The sequence below is a fragment of the Pseudochaenichthys georgianus genome, chromosome 16, assembly GCF_902827115.2.
Source record: "Pseudochaenichthys georgianus chromosome 16, fPseGeo1.2, whole genome shotgun sequence".
Lineage (NCBI taxonomy): Eukaryota > Metazoa > Chordata > Actinopteri > Perciformes > Channichthyidae > Pseudochaenichthys > Pseudochaenichthys georgianus.
In genome coordinates, this window is record NC_047518.2 from 46,861,078 (window position 1) to 46,882,847 (window position 21,770).

The window sequence follows — 21,770 nt, forward strand, 5'->3', positions numbered from 1 at the left end:
GTGAAAAAGACAAAACTTATCAACAAGGCTTCTCACATGGCTAGCTGGATGCAAACAGGTAAACGCTATCTTTTGTTTCACATGCTTGCTCTTCAAACAGCCGGGGACAGATACGATCTGTTCAGAAACTAGACAAAAGTTAAACAAGTACAAACCACAGACTGTCTGTGTCATGGAGAATACAGTCGCTGGTTTATTTATGTCTGGAGGCCGTTGTTGTGAGTGTGTACGGTCGGAGCATATATAGCGTTAGCTTAGCCAAGCTCCATTCAGGGAACAAGCATTCTAAAAGGTTTTTCGCCTGCCGTCTGTCTGCAGACTTGTCAAAGCATTATCTCATGGTTTTTACTAACCGGTATCAGTATGTTGTTACGTCGGCATCATTTAGAAAACGTGTATTACAATTTAATCACGGTAAAATATGTTCATCTTGTTGTAGATGTAGCTCCCGAGCCAGCGCGTCTTCTTTGAATGATGCGACTAAACACAGCTGGCAGCTGCGGTGAAACTCGAGCGACTAGAGAGATGCGATAGGAGCGTTTAGAGCAGGGGTGGGCAATTATTTTTCCTAGGGGGCCAAATGAGCAACTGAAAATATTTTGGAGGGCCGGGCCAAAATGCCGAACTCAATTATGCATAATATACATTTTATTTCTATATAAAAAGCAGTAAATGGCATTGTTTTGACCGCTGGTTAGAGTGTATGTTATTATTTGGCAATTAAAAGGTGAGGTTAGCTTTCAAAAATATCATTTATTCAAATAGAATTTCCAAAATGATAAACATTTTCAGTCACATTAATAAATAAGGGCATTTTGAGTTTCATATACTATTGAAACAAGGATTTTCTTAGCTTTCTAAAGACATCACATCATCTTTGTAGCCAAAATAAACAAGACATATCACTGAACTGTGTAACTGTGTAAAGAAAAGTGTCCCAGTTTTGTAGCCTTTTTGACTTGACATGCCTATATTAAACATTTAATGTTTTCAGAACTGCGCATTTCACTTGTTATATTTCCACATTTTAGTGTTCTTCAGTTCTTTTTTTTCATTCAGTGTGAGAAATCCAGTCTCTGTTGAGCTTTAACAAGTCCATCAAAGTCAGGTTGAATGTCTGAGGTGGAGATGCGAAGCACAGCTGACAGATGTTCATCAGTGAGAGAGGATCTGTACCTGGATTTGGTAAACTTCATGACTGAGAATGTCTGTTCACATGTGTAGGTGGATCCAAAGAGAACCAACATCTTCTGAGCATGTCTCCTCATGTTTGGAAAGTTCTCCTCCTTGAGAGCAGAGTAGAACTCTAGCAGTGATGCTGACTTAAAGTGCTCTTTCAGTAGTGAATCAGACTGCAGGTCAATGAGTTCAAGCTGAACCTCAGTGGGTGCACTATCAACACTGCAGGTAAAGGGAGAGGAAACCAGCTGCATTTCATCCTCAACCTTTTTGAAATCTTGAAAACGCCTTGAAAATTCATCATGCAGTGCTCCTAACATGGATGAGTACCTGTGCCGGTGATCAGCTGATGGTTTGACTTCTTTCAGGGTTTTCATGTGTTCCAGATTGTTGCTGCCTAGTTGCCTTGAAATTAATTGCAACGTTGTCATGAAGGCTTTCACATGGCTCTGCATTTCATGAGCAACAAGGCCCTTGCCCTGCAGTTGTGTGTTCAGTGCAGTCACATCAACAGCAAATGTTAAATCTGCCATCCAGTCCTTATCAGACAGCTCTGGGATGGTTTTGCCTTTCATCTCACAAAACTCTTTTATCTCTGATTTCAGAACCCAAAACCTTTTTAGCACTTTGCCCAGGCTGAGCCATCTGACAGCTGTGTGGTACCTGACATCCCATGTTCGCTCTCTTGCTCCTCCAATAGTGAAACAAACTGCCTGTGCTTTAATGCTCGCGCTCTGATGAAATTAACTGTTGTAGTAACAACATCAACCACATGGCTAAGTTTTAGCACTGACTTGTACAACGCTTGCTGATGAATAATACAATGTATAAACACCCATTTCTGCTCTGCGTTGAGTTCACTCACTTTATCTTGCATTCTTTTCAAAAGCCCAACATTTTTCCCTGTCAAATTCGGACATCGTTTACCTCGGTGAACAGATCACTCCTTTCATTGGCCGCATTGCTGCCAGCTCCTCCGTAAGCTTGAAGTCGCGCGTTATCCCCCGGAGAAATATGAGCAGCTGGGCTGTGTCACGGACGTCACAGCTCTCATCCAAAACCAAAGAAAAAAAGTCGAAGCTTCCCACTTCACTTTGCAGCTGAAACTCCAGATTCTCTGCGATGTCCTCCACCCTTCTCGTCACGGTGCGGCGGGACAGCGGGATGTTTTCAAACGCTTCTTTTTTCTCTGGCCATAGCAGTGCTGCAGACTCGACCATGCACTCTTTTCTGCATGCAGCTTTGTAAAACAGCCTTGTTGTTTTTCTAGCTTTGCTAGTAAATCCGTTGATGTCCGCGCTCGTTCGGCATCAGTCAAGTTTTTGTATTTCGCGGCATGTTTCGTCTCGTAATGCCGTTTCAAATTGTACTCTTTAAACACGGCGACATGCTCCCCACAAACCAAACACACAGGTTTACCCTTGACTTCAGTAAAGAAAAAATTAGTAGTCCATATTTGTTTGAAAGTTCTGCTTTCGGCATCCACTTTCCTCTTTTTGGCATGAGCCGACATTTTCGCATTTTTCAGAGGTGACAAGGAAGGTAGACACGCATTTCACGTGCACAGTTGACGTGCACGATTGCGTGCACTGTGAGAATAAATGGGCTTCAAAATAAAAGCAATGCGGTTTTAGTCCACCCATAAGATAATTAGAAAATATGTTTTATTTTCTAATTATCATGTAATCTTTCGCGGGCCGGTCAGAATCATCCCGCGGGCCGTATTTGGCCCGCGGGCCGTACAATGCCCAGGTCTGGTTTAGAGCGAAGCGAATATTCGCATCGCGTCCGGTCTGAACGCAGCATTAAAGCGAGCTCCGCGCTGCACTGGAAACGCGCCATTACCAGAAGTCCTAATTTCAGGGGTCATTTCTCCCAAAAAAAATCTTTTTTACTCACTCTATCAACAGCCCTGGTTGGTACTATACTATTGGTTAAAGGGACCCAACACTGATTGCTTTGCTTACGAGACACATTTCCCTTTTAGATACTTTCAGATAATAGTCATCACATGTTATAGAGAAACTTAGTTTAACTTATTTACTTAAGTTAAACGATAACCTCCCCTTAATCAAACTCAGTCCAGCTTTATGATTCTGTTGAGGAAATATTTGATCAAAGAACCAAACGTGTTTTTTTGTGGTTTTTGTTTTTACATATTTTCAACATCTTGGACATATATGTTGTTTTTCATATTTATGACAGACTAAAGTATTCTGTGTTTTTTTGCCTGCATTCAACGTACTGTATTATGCTGTGTTAGTGCGAAGTTTGAACATGCTACAGTATGTCTTTTTTTGCATATATTCCAAATACTATACTATGTTGTTATTTGCATATTTGCGAGATTCTACATTATTCGGTAAGCAAAGTAAAAAATCCCGGCCTTTCATCAATACATCAGTATCACTTTTGAAGGCCTTCTTAATATCCATATCTTATTAAGGTTCATTTGGTTTTGTGTTGAATAAAGTAAAGTGTTATCATTCATTGCTTTTATTGTTTTACTATTAAAATATTAATGAAGTCTGATGATTTAAGCATTTTGTGTATGTGTGCTCAACCCTGTCTCCTAAAAATTACGTTCCCATAGAACTACACTGCATTCTCAATTACGTTTAGCTAGAAGCTTATTTTCTCCCACGTTACGTTTGTTATGAACGCATGGGTGAGGGAAGGAGGGTGCTGAGGGCGCTGCAGCACCCCCTAGCGGCAAGCAGGCGGTGCAGAGCTCCCCTGTCTGAATTATTATTTGATGGTTATTGCTGCTCCCGCTGTGCATAATCTGAGTAATATGTAGCCAATACATTCCACATTGTTGGTAAAATAATATTTTACATCTTTGTAGTGTGTGTAGCCCCGGACAATTCTACATCAATAATATAATACATTAACCGTGCTTTAGGCATGACACCAGACCAACCAGAGAGTTGCATGGAAATAAAAGCGTGCTTGTGTCATTCAAGCTCGTGTGTGTGTGTGTGTGTGTGTGTAGAGAGAGAGCGAGAGCGAGAGCGAGAGCGAGAGAGAGAGAGAGAGAGAGAGAGAGAGATACCGGCAGGGATCGTGTTGTTAGCATCTGGTTAGCTCGCTGCACTAACAGACATACGGAGCTGTTGCTGTTGGTTCCACAACAAGCTGGAGGAGAGCTCTCCTCTCAGTCTGAGGACTCTGCTCTCAGTCTGAGAGGAGAGTCCTCTCCTCTCAGACTGAGAGGCTCAGGTGAGCTAAAGGACTCTCTGAGTGTGTAGATAGTTCACTTTAGTCTAAGTTATCTCAGTGGGTCTCAGACGGTTTGGCCACAAATTATTCAAACGATTATTTCCGCGGCACACCTTCATATGATCATTATAGTTATAAAACAAACAAGAGAATAAAGGAAAAACAGTTATGAAATACTATATGGCAGTAAAACAAGAATACAGTTTGAAAGGGGAGTGGTTTGTAAAATATCCATAAAGAAAAAGAAAATCTGATTACAGTTGTGTTTCATCTGGGTGTTGAGAGAGGTATCCAGATCTCACATGCTGCTCTCAAAGTGCACCAGATTGATGCTTTCAACTTCAATATTGATTTATTGTCATTTTTCAAGCTACGAGATGTTTTCCTACGTTTGTCATGATAAGTTATGTCTCAGGAATGTAGGGTTTAGGAATTATGGCAGTTTAAAAAAAAATATGAAGGTACATTTCAAGATTTTCTACCCTCTAGCTGTGACATCAGTTAATGTTAAAATCTGAAGAAGTTCTCTATACCAAGGTCTGAACAATGTTTAATATCTCTAAAAGTAAGAATCAGATTTAAAAGTTGTGTTACACGAATAATGTCAGAAAGATGTGTAACATTTCAAAGTTGGAATGAGGTTTCTGAGTGAAAGTATGAATGAACAGTTAGCAGTTGAAGTCGCATGCAGATTTGTTGAAGTCTGAAGATTTCCTCCATTGACTTCCATGTTAAAAATGTGATGCATTATGGGATGTATCTCTAGAATTATGAAAGTTATGAATGAGAAAAGTAATAGCCATCGATTCCCGACCGAGCTGAACGTTTTGATGTTTGAACGGAGTTTCTGCGATGTTCAATGCGGGAGGAGAAGAGGGCCAAAATCCCGGGCGGGATAATATACACTTTGTGTGCGTAGAATAACATATAGTCAGTGGCGTTTTCTCCTGGAGGCCAAGGGAAGCCAGGCTTCCCCTGTGTTTTCGGATTGTAGTTATACTTTTAATAAATATAAAAACACTTCATTTCGTTTCGGTAATTTTTCTGTGCTGTGTGTTGCTGCCGGCCTGTCTCTCCCGTATTTTACAAAGAGTGAAACAGCGCCCCTCTACATGTTATGGTGGAACAGTAGATTGCACTCTGTTGTGAGAGGAGGCCAGCCGAAATTGGCTTCCCTTGGTGAAAAAGAATTACAACTATATTATAATAAAATAATATAGTATTTATATTATTGAATTGATTATGATTATGATTATTATTATTATTAGTAGAAGTAGTTTATTTGCATTAATTATATTTTAATCTTTTTGAGGCTAGTATTTGGCAGGAAATGCAGACATATTCACCTGTAAATGGATACTGAACGACATATGCACATTTACCATTTACCTCACTGTAGCCTACTTTGTTTCCAAACAAAAATTGTTCACTCCTGTTGGTTGGGGGGGGGGGGGGGGGGGCTCATCTCACAATGTCGCTTGGGGCCCCAAGTAGGCCAGGGGAGGCCCTGCCTGATGGGGACACTGGGAACAGAAGCTGAGGGGTAAGAGCTACCAGGAAGGGAGTGGAGCCTGATGGAGACACTGGGAACAGAAGGTGAGGGGGTTAGAGCTACCAGGAAGGGAGTGGAGCCTGATGGAGACACTGGGAACAGAAGGTGAGGAGTAAGAGAGGCAGGAAGGCCATTCTTAAGTATTTGAGTGGAACAGGATTGATTGGAAGAACTTAAAACAACGTAAACAACACGATGGTATAATTCCACAAATGCTGATAGGATGATATGGTGTACAGTAGGTGGCGGTGTGCACCTTAAAGCTGTTTGCAATCCGCCAAAAACCGAGAGACGAAGACGAAGACGAAGAACAAGACGAAGAACCTGGATCCACTTGGCGTATCGTCGCTACGGTTCTCTCTCTCTGTGTTCCTGAGAAAGTGTGTGTGAGCTCCAGCTCTACTGATCCATCCTGTGTGTCTGGATAAACCTCCGAATGGACTGTGTGCTCTTTCTTCTGGAGCGTTTACCTCGGACTACAGGAGCTAGCTTAGCATGCTAGCTGGAAACACGTTAGCAACACTAGTCAGATTGAGAGTTTGATGCAGAGAGAAACGGTGTGTTTAACGGAGTCTGCAGGAAAAGGTGATCTAGGAAACATGAGTAAAGTCCAAATGCTGCTGTCGTTGAAGAAGCAGCGACCCACTGCTGCTAATGAAGAGACATTTGCTCTGTTTGAACAAACAATAGCAGAGCTCGAGGAGGAGCTGTTTCTTTCCAAAGAGGAGAACAAGAGACTCCAGAAGCTACTGGACGCTGTTTTACAGCCTCAGCTTCGGATCCACAGAGCAGGTCTGTTCCCTTTACCCTTAATTAACACTTTACACTCTTCAGTAGCACTTTATTATCACATTAATAACACTTTAGACCCTTTATCAGCACTTGCTGCAGGTAGCAGATCCTGAAGTAAAAGTACAAACACCACACTGTGAAAATACTCCATTACAAGTTAAAGTACTGCATTCATATCTTATTTAAGTAAAAGTATGTAAGTATTATTAGACACATGTACTTTATTAATTAAAATGTATTACGGAAGAGCAAACCTACCAAAATAAATATATTTATAAAAATACATACATTGAATATTATGCCATTTAATGTACTGATCTAAATATGACCCATGCATGTGGGCACTAGGAGTGGAGTGCACCAGCTGGGCGTAAAAAAGTAGGGCTTAACTCTAACGTCGGGCTTAGCTACGTCCGACTTAGTGATTTGACTTTACACCGAGTGCACCCATTCAGAGCAAGCTAAGAATTGAATAACGAATATGGATAACGGAAAGAAGAAAAACAACTATTTTACCGATGGAGAGATTAGAACATTAATTGAAATATATGCAGAGCATAAAAACTCGCACACTGCCACATTTAATAATACCATGACAAACAAACACAAACTCGCAGCCTGGAAGTCAATCACTGGTGCGATAAATTACTTGGGTGATGGAGGGATACGGACGGTGGAAGAGTGTACGAAAAAGTGGAAGGACCTACTATCCAGAGCCAAAAAGGATGCATCGGTTCTCAAAAACCCTCCGACCGGCGGAGGCCCTGCTCCAAAAACCTCTCCATACAGCGAAATCATTATAGCTATTTTTGGAGAGGATTCCCCCACTTTCACCGGGTTGAATGGGATCGACAGCTCAGAGCCTCAACCTCAACATTTGAAGAGGTTGACGCAGACGTGTCAGCTGTCAACAGTGGTAAGTCATTAATAGAGTAACATCACCCTACATTATCTATATACATATTACCCCCGTGAGATATCACGGCTAGCAAGATAACAATTAGCAATCGCGGCAGTTGATAGCAACTGACAATAACTGACAGTAACTTGCCATTTTACAGACTCAGAGGACCGCAGAGAAGAGGGAAGTCCCTCACCCACAGTGTCAGCGATGACTCAAGGGGAATCCCAAATGGCCACACCCCGAAAGAGAAAGAGGGATTTGTCAGAGCTACAGCGGGAACTGACGGAGAAAGAAATCGTTCATGTGGAGGTGGAGACCGTCGAATTGAGAGCGGAACACCAACAAATTGAGATGGAGAAATTGAGACTCCAAATAATAATTCTTAAGAATCAGCTACTAATCACTGAAGAAGACAATGTGTTCACCGTTCTGTAATCATGTTGTACTTGTTTTTTTATCTCAATTTCATGTTAATAGTTCTCCAAAATGTTGTTATTTAATGTTCTTGTCTTCTTTGAATAAAATAGGCCTAATGAAAATATGTGGTCACAAAAGGAGCTTATTGAAATGCAATTGCAAAAAACAGCGTTCATATTACAAATATATAGGTCTATAGGTTGTTTATTATATGATTGCGGGTAAGTCGTCCACCGATATCTTCACGGATGCCAGCAGGAGCCACAGGGTTCTCATCCGCCTCCAGTGCCAATTCTCCTTGAAGGGGGATTCTCTTTTTCACCCAGATGTTGTGCAGCACTGCAGTGGCAGCAATGATCACGCAGACGCGCTCAGGGTGCATTCGCATTTCACTGTGGAGGCAGTGAAACCTGCAAAAAATAAATCGCGGCGCTTTTACAAGTACACATTAGTATTATACATGTACTGTGGACAATACCCACTGGAGCAAATCCGGGTGAAGTGTCTTGCCCAAGGACACAATGGCCTGACGCAGTGGCGGCGGGAGCGGGTTTCGAACTGGAGTTCCCCAGCACTCCCCCTTGATCTGATGATCGGATGCACAGACCACTGCGCCACCCGTCTCACTGCGGGACGTTGTAGAAATGCGTGTGTGCACCACGACAAATGAGCCTCATTCACTTTACATTGGGGTTGTTTGCGTGGTGCCGACACGTAAATGTAACAAAGTTCGTGACTGTTAAGGAGTCGTGGTGGAGTCACGCATTCTGGTGAGATCAGGTTGTATCTAGGATCACACCCTGATTCCTTGCAGTCTGAGTCGGGGAAACAACAGAGGTGCCGATGTTGATAGTCAGGTCAAGAGTGGGACAATCTTTTCCCGGAAGGAAAAGCAGTTCAGTCTTGTCAAGGTTGAGCTTGAGATGATGATCAGACATCCACTGAGAGATGTCAGCTAAACAAGCAGAGATGCGTGCGACGACCTGGGTCTCTGAGCGGGGGAAGGACAGAATTAATTGGGTGTCGTCAGCGTAGCAGTGGTATGAAAAACCATGCGGGCTAATGACAGATCCGAGCGAGTTTGTGTACAGGGAGAAGAGGAGGGCACCAATAACAGAGCCCTGAGGGACCACTGTAGTTAATTGACAAGGGTCGGACTCGGACCCTCTCCAAGTTACCCTGTAGGTGCGGTCTTTGAGGTATGAGGTGAGGAGGGAAAGTGCAGAGCCTGAAACTCCAAGTTCTTGGAGAGTGCGAAGGAGGATCTGATGGTTCACGTGTCGAATGCAGCAGACAGGTCCAACAGGATGAGGACAGAGGAGAGGGAGGCTGCTTTAGCAGTGTGCAGTTCCTCAGTGACAGCAATGAGAGCAGTTTCTGTGGAGTGACCTGCCTTGAAACCAGACTGGTGCGGATCCAGAAGGTTGTTCTGATGGAGATAGCAGGAGAGTTGTCTAAAGACAGCGCGTTCAAGTGTTTTAGACAGGAACGGGAGGAGAGAGACAGGCCTGTAGTTTATAACGTGAGACGGGTTGAGAGTGGGTTTCTTCAGGAGAGGGTTTACTCTTGCCTCCTTGAGACTGTTTGGAAAGTGACCAGAAGTTAGAGAAGTGTTGATGAAATGGGTGAGAAACGGTAGAATATCAGGAGCGATAGTCTGAAGGAGGTTTGAAGGGATAGGGTCCAGAGGACAGGTGGTAGGGCGGGCAGAGGTAATGAGGGTAAGAACCTCACTTGGAGAGAGAGGGGAAAAGGAGGTTAGTGTGCCGGTTGAAGGTGGCTCAGGTGACCCAGCGGTGAGTAGGGGTGAGTCAGAAAAAGAAGAGCGAATATCGTCAACCTTTTTTTCAAAGTGGTTAACAAAGTCGCTTGACAGAAGGGGGGAGGGGCTTTGGGGGGGGGTCCAAGAGGGTGGAGAAGATGGAAAATAGTTTTTTAGGATTGGAATAGGAAGATTGGATCTTATCTTGAAAGAAAGTGCTTTTTGTCTGAGAGATGGAAGCAGAGAAAGAGGAGAGGAGAGCCTGATGGGTTAGGAGGTCGTCACAGTGTTTGGATTTCCACCATTTCCGCTCTGCTGCCCTAAGGACGGTTCTATTAGCACGCAGTGCGTCATTTAGCCAGGGAGCAGGAGGGGACTGGCGAGCCTGCCGAGATGTGAGAGGACAGAGAGAGTCCAGAGAGGATGAGAGAGTAGAGAGGAGAGTTTCTGCAGCAGAGTTTGGAGTCAGGAGTTGGAACGAGTCAGAGGAAGGGAGGGCTGAGAGCACCGAGGAGGCAAAGGTAGAGGGGGAGAGGGAACGGAGGTTACGGCGGACATGTGCAGGATGAGAAGAGATTAGTTTGTTATGTTTGGAAAGGGGTAAAGAGAATGAAATGAAGAAGTGATCAGAGGTGTGGAGCGGGTTTACAGAGAGGTTAGAAGTAGCGCAGTTCCTTGAGAATATGAGATCAAGGACATTGCCAGCTTTATGAGTCGGTGGGGAAGGAGACAGTGAGAAAGCAAAGGCGGTGAACAGAGATGTTAGTTCGTCTATCTTCCCTGTCTGGAGGTTGAAGTCTCCGAGAAGTACAGCGGGAGGGCCAGATTCAGGGATGTGTGAGAGGAGAGGATCTAAGTCCTCCAAGAAGTCCCCCAAGGCGCCTGGTGGACGGTAGAGAACAACAATGGTCAGTTGTATAGGATGGGTCACTGTGACGGCATGGAATTCAAAGGTGGAAGGAGTGAAGTTAGGTAGCTTGAAGAGGGAAAAGCTCCATTTGGGAGAGAGCAGGAGACCAGTGCCACCTCCTCTGCCAGTGGGTCTGGGTGTATGGGAGAAGGAGTATGCTGTGGAGAGAGCTGCTGGGGTGGATGTGTTGGATGGAGTAATCCAGGTCTCAGTGAGAGCATGGAAATCCAGAGATTGCAGGGAAGCGTAGCCAGAGATGAAGTCGGCCTTAGGAACAGCTGACTGGCAGTTCCACAGGCCGCCTGAAACTAGATGTTGGATGTCAGTGGAGCACGTGGGATAGATGAGAGCAGGCCGGTTATAGCGATTAGGCGATACACAGGGCCAGTGATAATTGCGAGAGAAGACACGTGAACAGGAATGGAGAAAATACACATGATTATAGGATGAGGGGCTAGAAAGCTAAAGAAAAGAAAAATAAGACACCAGCAATACTTAGCTCAATCAGAGTAGGATTTGCCTCCTCTTTGCCACCCTCGTGACTCCCGCAGGACTCCAATGTCTTTGTCAGTCTTACTCCCGCAGGACTCTAATGTCTTTGTCGGTCTGACGCTGAAGCTGACACTCAAAGAAAGAGCTACCTAAATGGATGCCTGATTGCTGAGTTCACACAGCTGTAGTGCCACGCCCCTCTAATTAGTTAACTCTCTACAGCTGATGGGCGACAGCTGAGAGGCCCTGCCTATTTTAATGCAGCCTTGATTGCCTACTGAGAGCAGTGTAACAGCTTCACGTTATCAGATCTGAGATTTAAATTCTCTCAAAAGCGCCGTTTTAGCTACAATAACTACAGAACAATTATACAGAGTAGAGCACTAGTCATAACTTTAGTTTGGTCTTAACCTTCGGTTCTACGACGGACGTAGAGTTACGCCCAGTTTACGCCCAGCTGGTGCACTCCACTGTAGTTGGTTAAATGTGACATACATTGATACTTTAGTTTTAATGTGTTTCTTTATTCACATTTCCTTTTTAAATGTGTAAAAGCAAATAAAAATAATTCATAAAGAAATCAATGAATACATATTAGGGATGCTCCGATAGATCGGCCACCGATCGATATCGGCCGATACTCACTCTCTACCGATCGATCTGGTTCTCTAAAAATGCCGATCGCGAGAGCCGATCACATAACGTAAATTGATGACGTAAAATACATGACACTTTTCTCTGTACACGGCAAAACAAGCTCGCCAAAATGGCTTCACCGGTCTGGCAGCATTTTAAGGTGTCCAAAAAGGACAATAAAAGAGCGGTATGCAACGTGTGTGAAGCAGAAATCCTGCAGCTCCACCCGCTGTGACGGACCGGTGAGCGGAGCGAAACACACACTAAGAGTTAGACCTAACACACTTAGCTATTTGATCTACCTCTGGAACAAGCTAAACTAGTTATACATATGTTGATTCTTCACTGTCGGGTCACTCATCACTGGATCAGTGAGCTGCATGAGAGAGAGAGAGAGAGAGAGAGAGAGAGAGAGAGAGAGAGAGAGAGAGAGAGAGAGAGAGAGAGAGAGAGAGAGAGAGAGAGAGAGAGAGAGAGAGCGAGAGAGAGAGAGAGAGAGAGGTAGAGAGAGAGAGAGAGAGAGAGAGAGAGAGAGAGAGAGAGAGAGAGAGAGAGAGAGAGAGATCATCTCTCCCGTGTTCTTATCCACAGTTAATGTAAACCTGAATAATGTACTTCATTTTAACGTAATAATTATGTTGGTTGTTGTTTGTGGAAGCTCCAGTGAATGAGCATTAACTGAGTTATAAACATCACTTTAAATGGAAGATCCCCATAGGCCCCGCCCACTCGATCTGATCGGTATCGGCCGATGCTGATTCCGGCAATTGGCGATCGGCCCCAACATTGGCGATCGGAGCATCCCTAATAAATATGTTCAATAATCAATTAAACACATCTAAAATGGTACTTGATAAAGAATAGGGGAACTAGTACAAAGGTCATTAAGTAATTAAAACATTAATATAAATTAATGTAAAATCTCATCAATCAATCAATTATTGCAAACATGTATTTATAATATATTCTGTGTATATGTATATTAGGGCTGTCAGTCGATTAAAATATTTAATCGCGATTAATCATATAATTGTCCATAGTTAATCGCACATTTTTTATCTGTTCTAAATGTACCTTAGAGGAATATTTTTCACGTTTTTAATACTCTTATCAACATATGAGTGGACAAATATGCTTTATGCTAATGTTTATTATCATTTGAACTATGACAAATATTCTCATGAATATTAAACACAACCTGGAACCTCTCTCATTCAATAATACAATACAAAGTGTGTGTGTGTGTGTGTGTGTGTGTGTGTGTGTGTGTGTGTGTGTGTGTGTGTGTGTTACGTGCCGTAGTGTGTGTGTGGTCGTGTGAGTGTGTTTTCCTCTCTCTCCCTCTGATTGTCCCCAGGTGCAGCCTCTCCCCAGGTGCTCCTAATTGACAATCAGGGCTTCCATATAGGACCGGAGGAGGACGGCAGTGAGGCCCCTTCTTTCTCTCCTTCTCGTCTGGCTGCATGTGTGCAGCGTGTCTCTGTGTGAGACCCAGCATAGTTGTGTGATGTTTATTGTAGTCTTGTTTTGTAATTTTGCTGGTGAGCCGCCTTACTTATTTTCTAATTAAAACCTCACTTAAACTCCTACTCAGCATTGAGTTTCCTCTCCTTTCTCTCCCGTCCGGCTATCTTGTGTGTCGCTACTTCCCTTGGTACCCCTAGATCAGGGGTCACCAACCTTTTTTAGGGTGAGGGCTACTTTCAATAAATAAAACAAGTCGAGGGCTACTTTTACTCCTCTTTTTTTGTTTTTTGCAGTGTATATATTTAGCACATTTTAACATTATTATGCTGACCTTTAACCTTTGTGTGCTGTTTGGGTCTGTGGGACCCGTTTGCAGTGTTTACTAAAAGAAAATGTTTGCAATTTAATTAATTTAACCTGCTTTATTTGGGGGTGGATCTCACCTCCTCTAGGGGGGTCCTCACCGCCTCATGAGCATGCATGGAAGATTTTTTTTTTAAATGTTGAAGTGAAATGCATCAATCTGGTGCACTTTGAGCACAACATGAATTGATGGATACAGCTCTCAACACTCACATGAAAGGGAGCTGTATTTTCAATAATCCAAACATTAGAATATGATCACAACCAATAACAAATCATTTAAACTTGTTTATTCTTATCTTATGTTACCTATTAGCATTCTTTCTTTTTCTTTATGCATATTTTACTAACCACTCCCCTTTTAAACTGTTTTTTTTACTGTCCTATAGTACACATTGGAATTATTTCTTACTTTATCTATATTAAATAGATAAAGGTGTGCTCTCCCTAGCTCTCTTTCTCTCCGTCTCTCTCTCCGTCTCTCTGTCGCTCTCTGTCTCTCTCTCTCCCTCCCTCCCTCCCTAGCTCGCTCACTCTCTCTGTCTCGCTCGCTCACAAAGGCTGTGTGCTCCTCCGTTGCGATGGCGGATTGCGTTAAAAAAATAAATAAACATATTTGTAAAGTGGGGACACAAAGGTGATTTCGAAAAGTGCGGGGGACATGTCCCCAGTGGAAATTACGCCATGCGTGTGTGTGCGTCAAGTGCAATAAATATATAAGTTACAACACACAGAGTAAAACTCTGCCCCTCATGTGTTGTATAGGCTGGCATGATAGGCTGTTCAATGGGGCTGATGTGTAGATTCTGCCAGAAGGAAAATCAGCGGGGAGGTGACAAATTGGTTTTCTTCCCGACTGCAACGCTGGTCCCGCAAATCAAGCAAGAACGTGATTGGTCGATATTCATTGTGGGGGTGGGGGAGGGGTGTTATAGAGTTGTAGTAAGTAGATAGAGTTCGCTATGATTTAGGTTTCGTTTATGCATAGGGTAGATTCTTTTAATTACATTTCCTTTTTTGTTTTGTGTATTTTATACATTTTGGATTTGCTTGGCGAGCTATTTTTAGAACATGCCTGGCGGGCGACTCACGTTGCCCCTGCGGGCGACTAAGTGCCCGCGGGCACCGAGTTGGCTACCCCTGCCCTAGATCTGTGTGTGTGTGTGTGTGTGTGTGTGTGTGTGTGTGTGTGTGTGTGTGTGTGTGTGTGTGTGTGTGTGTGTGTGTGTGTGTGTGTGTGTGTGTGTGTGTGTGTGTGTGTGTGTGTGTGTGTGTGTGTGTGTGTGTGTGTGTGTGTGTGTGTGTGTGTGTGTGTGTGTGTGTGTGTGTGTGTGTGTGTGTGTGTGTGTGTGTGTGTGTGTTCTCCAGCTCTCTGCCTCGGCTGTCTGCACAGAAGCAGTAGGAGGACACGGTCAATCATGTTGCACTATCCGTGCTGAGTGTGCTGACTTTTCGTACAATGTCCCACTGTCTGCTGCCTGCATAAAGTCAAGTGCTCGGCGCAGTTGTGTGGATAGATCGCTCCTCTGTTTTCATTTAAACAGCTCCTTATATCCGTTAGCGCAGCTGGCTAGCACCAGATGCTAACAACAACAATGCACGTAAGGTCTCTCTCTCGCTCGCTCGCTCGGGCCACACATACACACACCCTCCCGGTCCTCCCGATGGCCAGCCGGTGAGCGTGGAAGTGTGGTCTGCCACAAGCGGGCGGCAGGAGCAGGGCTGTCAGCATCAGCTTGTAGACGGTATTTTAAACTCGATGCGCTCTGAAACTACGGGGCGGGCGGCCGAGGAAAAAAAATACACATGCGTCAATCGCATTAATAATTAGTGGCGTTAATTTTTTTTGCGTTAACGCGAGCCCTAATGTGTGTATATATATATATATATATATATACACCAGAGGTTGCGCTAGACTTTTTCGCTGCCCGTCAGGATCGTAAAACTTCTGTCAAAATCCAGAATTACCCGTCGGCCTTTACAGAACTCTGACGGGGGGGGGGAGAAGCATGCTTGTGAACTGTCAACAGGGGGGGGACAGTTCACATGCGCCGTGTTATGCATGGCTGCTGCACCTCGCGGGAGCGTGCACAGCGTAAAGCCAAAACTCACTGACATTTCAATGATTTGTACAATTTGTAAAAGTTAGGTTTGGAAACGGTATAATTTCCTTTTTGGAGGGCATGCATAACACGGCATAACACCGGAGCCTCGCTGCGGGGAAGCTTTGGCGCTGTTCCGAGTTTGTTCTAATCTGTCAAAATGACAGACTGCTTTCAGATGTGTCCGTCATTGTTAAAAAAAATCCGTCATAGACGGAAAATATTCGGTTAAAGCGACCTCTGATACACACAGAATATATATATTTTGAGAGAGATATACACTAGTATTAGTCGCAGTCAAAACTTTGGACACGTCTTCTCTTTCAAAGTTTTTTATTTATTTAAATTGGTTCTACTTTCTAGATTTATACTGAAGACATCAAAACCATAAAAGAACACATTAAAGGTGGTGTAGGTAATTTTGGAGAAACCAGCTCGAGTGCGCTAGAATTAGAAAATACACAACCGGAAAAAATCTGCCACTTCGACGAACACGCACATGACCAATGAGGGCACGAGATAAGTTTGTGCACAGATGGAAGGCTGACAGGCAGGTAGACCATCCAGTTACTTTAGCCGGCTCAGATGATTGGTTGTGCTTTTTACAGTACTACGGCTTCCAGAGATGACATTTGTTTATGGACATTTTGTCAAAGCACTTAAGATATTCATTGCTATCGGGATGTTAAGAGAATTCCATGGAATATAACAAGTGTATCTCGAGCCGGTTTCTCAAACTTACCTACCCCACCTTTAACTAGAATTATCTAGTGAACAAAAAAGTGTTAACAAATCCAGAATATGATTTATATTTTGCTGGCTACTGCAGGATGCTGTGGTAGCCATGCTGGTTAAGGGTGCCTTGAACTCTGAATAAATCACCAACAGTGACACCAGTAAAGCCCCCCCCCCAGTCTCCTCTGAACAGTGGATGTTGAGATTGTCTGCTACTTGAGCTCTGTGATCATTTAAGTGGGCTCTAATCTGAGGTGCTTTGATTTGCGGTTTCTGAGGCTGGTAGCTCTGATGTGTTTATCCTCCATCCTTTATATAACTCTTGCTCTTCCTTTCCCGGGGGGGGGGGGGTCCTCATGAGAGCCAGTCTCATCATAGCGTTCCATGGTTTTTGCGACTGCACTTGAGGATACATTCAAAGTTCTTGACATTTTCTGGATCGACTAGCCTTCATTTCTTAAAGTGATGATGGACGGTCGCTTCTCTTTACTGAGTTGAGTCGTTCTTGCTATAATATGGATTACAACTAGGGGTCGACCGATTATCGGCCTGGCCGATATTCCGCATTTGACCGATTTTCGGTATCAGCCTTTTTTTATAAAATTGCCGATAACACTTTGGCTCTGATGCGGCCGTTTCTCTGGCTGCAGTCACCACTCTCTGTACACGAGCAATGTCCCGCCCACAGCGCTATCTGATAGGCTATTACTGAAATGTCAATCAACACTGAAGATTTTCCGGGCGGGGGCCTGCCATAGAGGCGGGACCTTCTCAGATTACAGGCAGGTGCGAAGAACGCAGACACAGACAGAGGCAAGCAGCAGCGCTGAGCGGCAGAGCCATACATGTGTTTCGAAGGTAAATCAGTTGAAAGCCGAAGGTCAATAAACATCCCAATCCCCTATGCTGAAGTTGCAAAAACAGCACGATCTATTGATCCAATTCTATCAGCTTCCCAGTTACACAGGGACGCGGGAAGTCAGTCAGAGTTGGGGGTGCGTGCAGCGTCTCGCAGCGGAGTAACTGTGGTGCGGAGGGGGGGCTGCGAGTGGAGCCTCGCAGTTTTTCAGGTTGATATGTGAAGCTCATTAGCTAATCAACATGTATTTAGCTAATGTTTTGCAACATATTAGAAGTGAGGCTACTAGACTAACGTTAGGTCTACTGTAATAGCCTCACTTTTAATAGTTTGCAAAACATTAGCTAGCACTAGTGTTTTGCAGTTGCTAGCAATTTATTGGGATTTTATGCTAGATAGACAGATATAATAAATTAAGCATTATTGTTAGTTAAGCATGTCAGCCTGCAGCCCCACTTCTTGTCTCTCTCTAACTCATAGCAGATGGCTGCACTAAAGAAAAGGGCGCAGAGAGGAAACCAGTTGTAAGATGTTTAAAAGTTCATTAAACATAATATATGCTTAAATGCATTTCAAAGAAGTTGTGTTGAGTTGTGTTGGAGTTTGTGTTATTCTACATTTTGACACTATAGTTTTTCTGATTTTACTGCAAATGTATATTGGTTCCAAATATCGGTTATCGGTCTCCTTGATTACTAATAATCGGTATCGGTATCGGCCTTGAAAAAGCCATATCGGTCGATCCCTAATTACAACAGCAGTCAAATAGGGCTTTCCACTGTGCACTATCTCTACCTCTGCACAACACAACTGATGGTCTCAAACGCATTCAGAAGGCAAGTCATTCCACACATTGACTCTTGACAAGGCACACCTGTTAATAGAAAACCATTCCAGGTGACGACCTCATGAAGCTGACTGAGAGAAGCCAAGAGTGATCAAAGCTGTCATCAAGGCAAAAGGGGCTACTTTGAAGAATCTAAAACAAAAATCATATTCTTGATTTTTTAACACTTTTTTATTAACTAGATAATTCCATATGTGTTCTTTCATAGTTGTGATGTCTTCAGTGTTAATCTGCAAAGTAGAAACAAATTAAAATAAACAAAAAACATTGAATGAGAAGGTGTCCAAACTTTTGACTGGTACTGTATATAAAAAACACACATATTTGAACATTTAGCAGGTTCCCTCATCCATAATCATTTATACAAGCGCAACTCCACCATCATTACCGTTACATAAGAAGGTGCCATCAAATGTTCTGTTAATACTTGCATACTTTTACTTAAATAAGGTTTGAATGCAGGATTTTAATTTGTAACAGAGTATTTTCATTCTATACTGTAGGAGTAGTGTATCTGTGAACGATCCCAAATACAATTCCTTGTTTACATTGCGGCTAGTGTTACGCCAGAAGAAAAAAACCTTTTACATTTTTAACTGGAAGTGGAAAGGGGGTGGGCTACATGAGGTGACTTGAGCCAACACAAATACACAATAGGTGGGACTAAGAAAGATGTGAAAATATAAAAACAAAGGCATTAATTAGGGCTGCAAAATGTCTCCCATTGTAATGGTGATGAGGTTTTTAAATGCTAACACTTAACAGTTTGTTCTGACTGTGTTTCCTGTTTCCTGCAGACGTCCAGCAGCTGGTGGTGGTTAAAGAAGAGCTTATCCCTGACCAGCAGGAGTGCAGCACCAGTCTGGACCAGGAGGACCCAGAGCCTCCCCCACACATTAAGCAGGAACAGGAGGGAGAGCAGCTTCAGGAGCTGGAGGAGGCTGATATCACCAAGTCCACTTTCACTCCTGACCCTGTGAAGAGTGAAGATGATGAAGAGAAACCTCAGTCCTCTCAGCCTCATCAAAGACAAACTGAACACATGGAAACAGAAGCTGATGGAGATGAATGTCTAGGACCAGAACCAGCCAGGAACTCAGATCCAGAGAGCAGTTTAAAACCAAAGACTGAGGACCACTCTGAAGACTCTTCTGAACCTGACTCTGGAGAATCTTCTGAACCTGACACTGGAGACTCTTCCGAACCTGACACTGAAGAGTCTTCTGAACCTGACGCTGAAGACTCTTCTGAACCTGACGCTGAAGACTCTTCTAAACCTGACAATAGAGACTCTTCTGAACCTGACACCGAAGACAGTGCTAATTGGAAAGAGACCAGAGAACCTGCCTCAGGCTCAAACTCACTGAAAAATAGAAATGAATCTGTCAGTGATCCACAACATAGTGCTGAAAAGAAACCACTCAGCTGCTCAGTCTGTAAGAAAGCTTGTTCACAGAGTGGAGATTTAAAGAAACACATGAGAATCCACACAGGAGAGAAACCATTCAGCTGCTCAGTCTGTAAGAAAGCTTTTTCACGGAATGAACATTTAAAGAGACACATGAGAGTCCACACAGGAGAGATGCCACACAGCTGCTCAGTCTGTAAGAAAGCTTTTTCACAGAGTGAAAATGTAAAGACACACATGCTAATCCACACAGGAGAGAAACCATTCACCTGCTCAGTCTGTAAGAAATCTTTTCCACGGAGTGGACATTTAAAAAGACACATGAGAATCCACACAGGAGAGAAACCATTCACCTGTACAGTCTGTAAGAAAGCTTTTCCACAGAGTGGATATTTAAAGATACACATGAGAGTCCACACAGGAGATAAACCATTCAGCTGCTCAGTCTGTAAGAAAGCTTTTTCATATAGTGTAAATTTAAAGAGACACATGAGAATCCACACAGGAGAGATACCACACAGCTGCTCAGTCTGTAAGAAAGCTTTTTCACAGAGTGAAAGTTTAAAGATACACATGAGAGTCCACACAGGAGACAAACCATTCAGCTGCTCAGTCTGTAAGAAAGCTTTTTCACATAGTAGAAGTTTAAAGAGACACATGAGTGTCCACACAGGAGAGAAACCATTCAGCTGTACGGTCTGTAAGAAATCTTTTTCACATAGTCGATATTTAAAGATACACATGAGTGTCCACACAGGAGATAAACCATTCACCTGTACAGTCTGTAAGAAAGCTTTTTCACAGAGTGGATATTTAAAGATACACATGAGTGTCCACACAGGAGATAAACCATTCACCTGTACAGTCTGCAAGAAACCTTTTTCACATAGTGGAAGTTTAAAGAGACACATGAGAGTCCACACAGGAGAGAAACCATTCAGCTGTACGGTCTGTAAGAAAGCTTTTTCACATAGTGGAAGTTTAAAGGACCACATGATAATCCACACAGGAGAGATACCACACAGCTGCTCAGTCTGTAAGGAATCTTTTTCACAGAGTGAAAGTTTAAAGATACACATGAGAATCCACACAGGAGAGAAACCATTCACCTGTACAGTCTGTAAGAAAGCTTTTTCACGGAGTGGACATGTAAAGTCACACATGAGAATCCACACAGGAGAGGAAAAATAGATCTGCAAAGTTTGTGAAAAAAGACTTAAATGGCGTAATCGTTTAAAAAGACCAAGTGTGTTGGTAAGAGAATACATTTGTCTATTTTGTATCCTAATGCCGTTACATGTAATACGTTACTCCCTAAGCCTGTTTTCAACCACCTGCAACCGATTCTCTAATAATCACAAATGTTCATTTCTTCGACCCCTTGAGACTATTTCTTGTTTAATAATAGTTACATCTCCTCAGGACCAAGTTCCCTTGTCCTGCCTTTCACCCGCTGATCACCCACTGCTCATTTAAGGTGGACTCACCTTTACAAGGGACCAGCTAGTCTTAGTGTCTTAATGCAAACGTTTTGTAAAGTGATGCTAGACCAACAACGTGCTGTTGGGTTGTGTGCTCTCTGCAGGACGGTGTCTGTAGTCAAAGATTGTTGATGAAATGAGAGCTTCACTCTGTTTTTGTTGTTGAAACCAGGGGTTTCCAAACTTTGCCATGCCAAGGACCCCCATATAGCATTATCGTCTGGCGGGGACCCCCCTGTTTTTTTTAAAATAATGAGTACATTATGATGGAAAATATGACAAATTAATCATACAGCTTAATACGTTTTCTTAATATATATTTGTATTAATAATTAATAATCAGTTATTCTTCTAATTTTTTTTGTATTTATCTTTTGTTTTTCATTCATTACATTGATGGTGTCTTCTGTTATAAACATTCTTAACACAATATTAAACAGTAATATCAACAGTAAACATATTTGTAAATTGATTTCTGTCTTTATAATATTATATGATTTTGAACAGTAATATCAACAATTAACATATATTTGTAGCATTTTTTAAAGCTATTTATATATAATATTCAACAGTAATATTAACAGTAAACGTATTTATATTTATATAAACAACAATATTTGCTACATCCGTGCTCTCATCCAG

The 21,770-nt window shown here is 42.8% G+C and overlaps 1 protein-coding gene across 2 annotated transcripts; it reads left to right on the plus strand.

The window, feature by feature from the left end:
• Window positions 1-6,071: 6,071 nt before the first annotated feature.
• On the plus strand, window positions 6,072-21,411 carry LOC117461013 (zinc finger protein ZFP2-like). Of its 2 annotated transcripts, none has more exons than XM_034102692.2 (2): window positions 6,072-6,745; window positions 19,037-21,411. In XM_034102692.2, the coding sequence occupies exons 1-2, from the start codon at window positions 6,496-6,498 to the stop codon at window positions 20,836-20,838; spliced, it is 2,052 nt and encodes a 683-aa protein (XP_033958583.2). In that variant the 5' UTR covers window positions 6,072-6,495; the 3' UTR covers window positions 20,839-21,411. The 2 variants fall into 2 exon arrangements, 1 of the variants encoding a protein (XP_033958583.2); XR_011644658.1 differs by lacking the exon at window positions 19,037-21,411 and adding an exon at window positions 13,169-13,381 and having other exon boundaries at window positions 6,660-6,745.
• The last annotated feature ends 359 nt before the right edge of the window (window positions 21,412-21,770 follow it).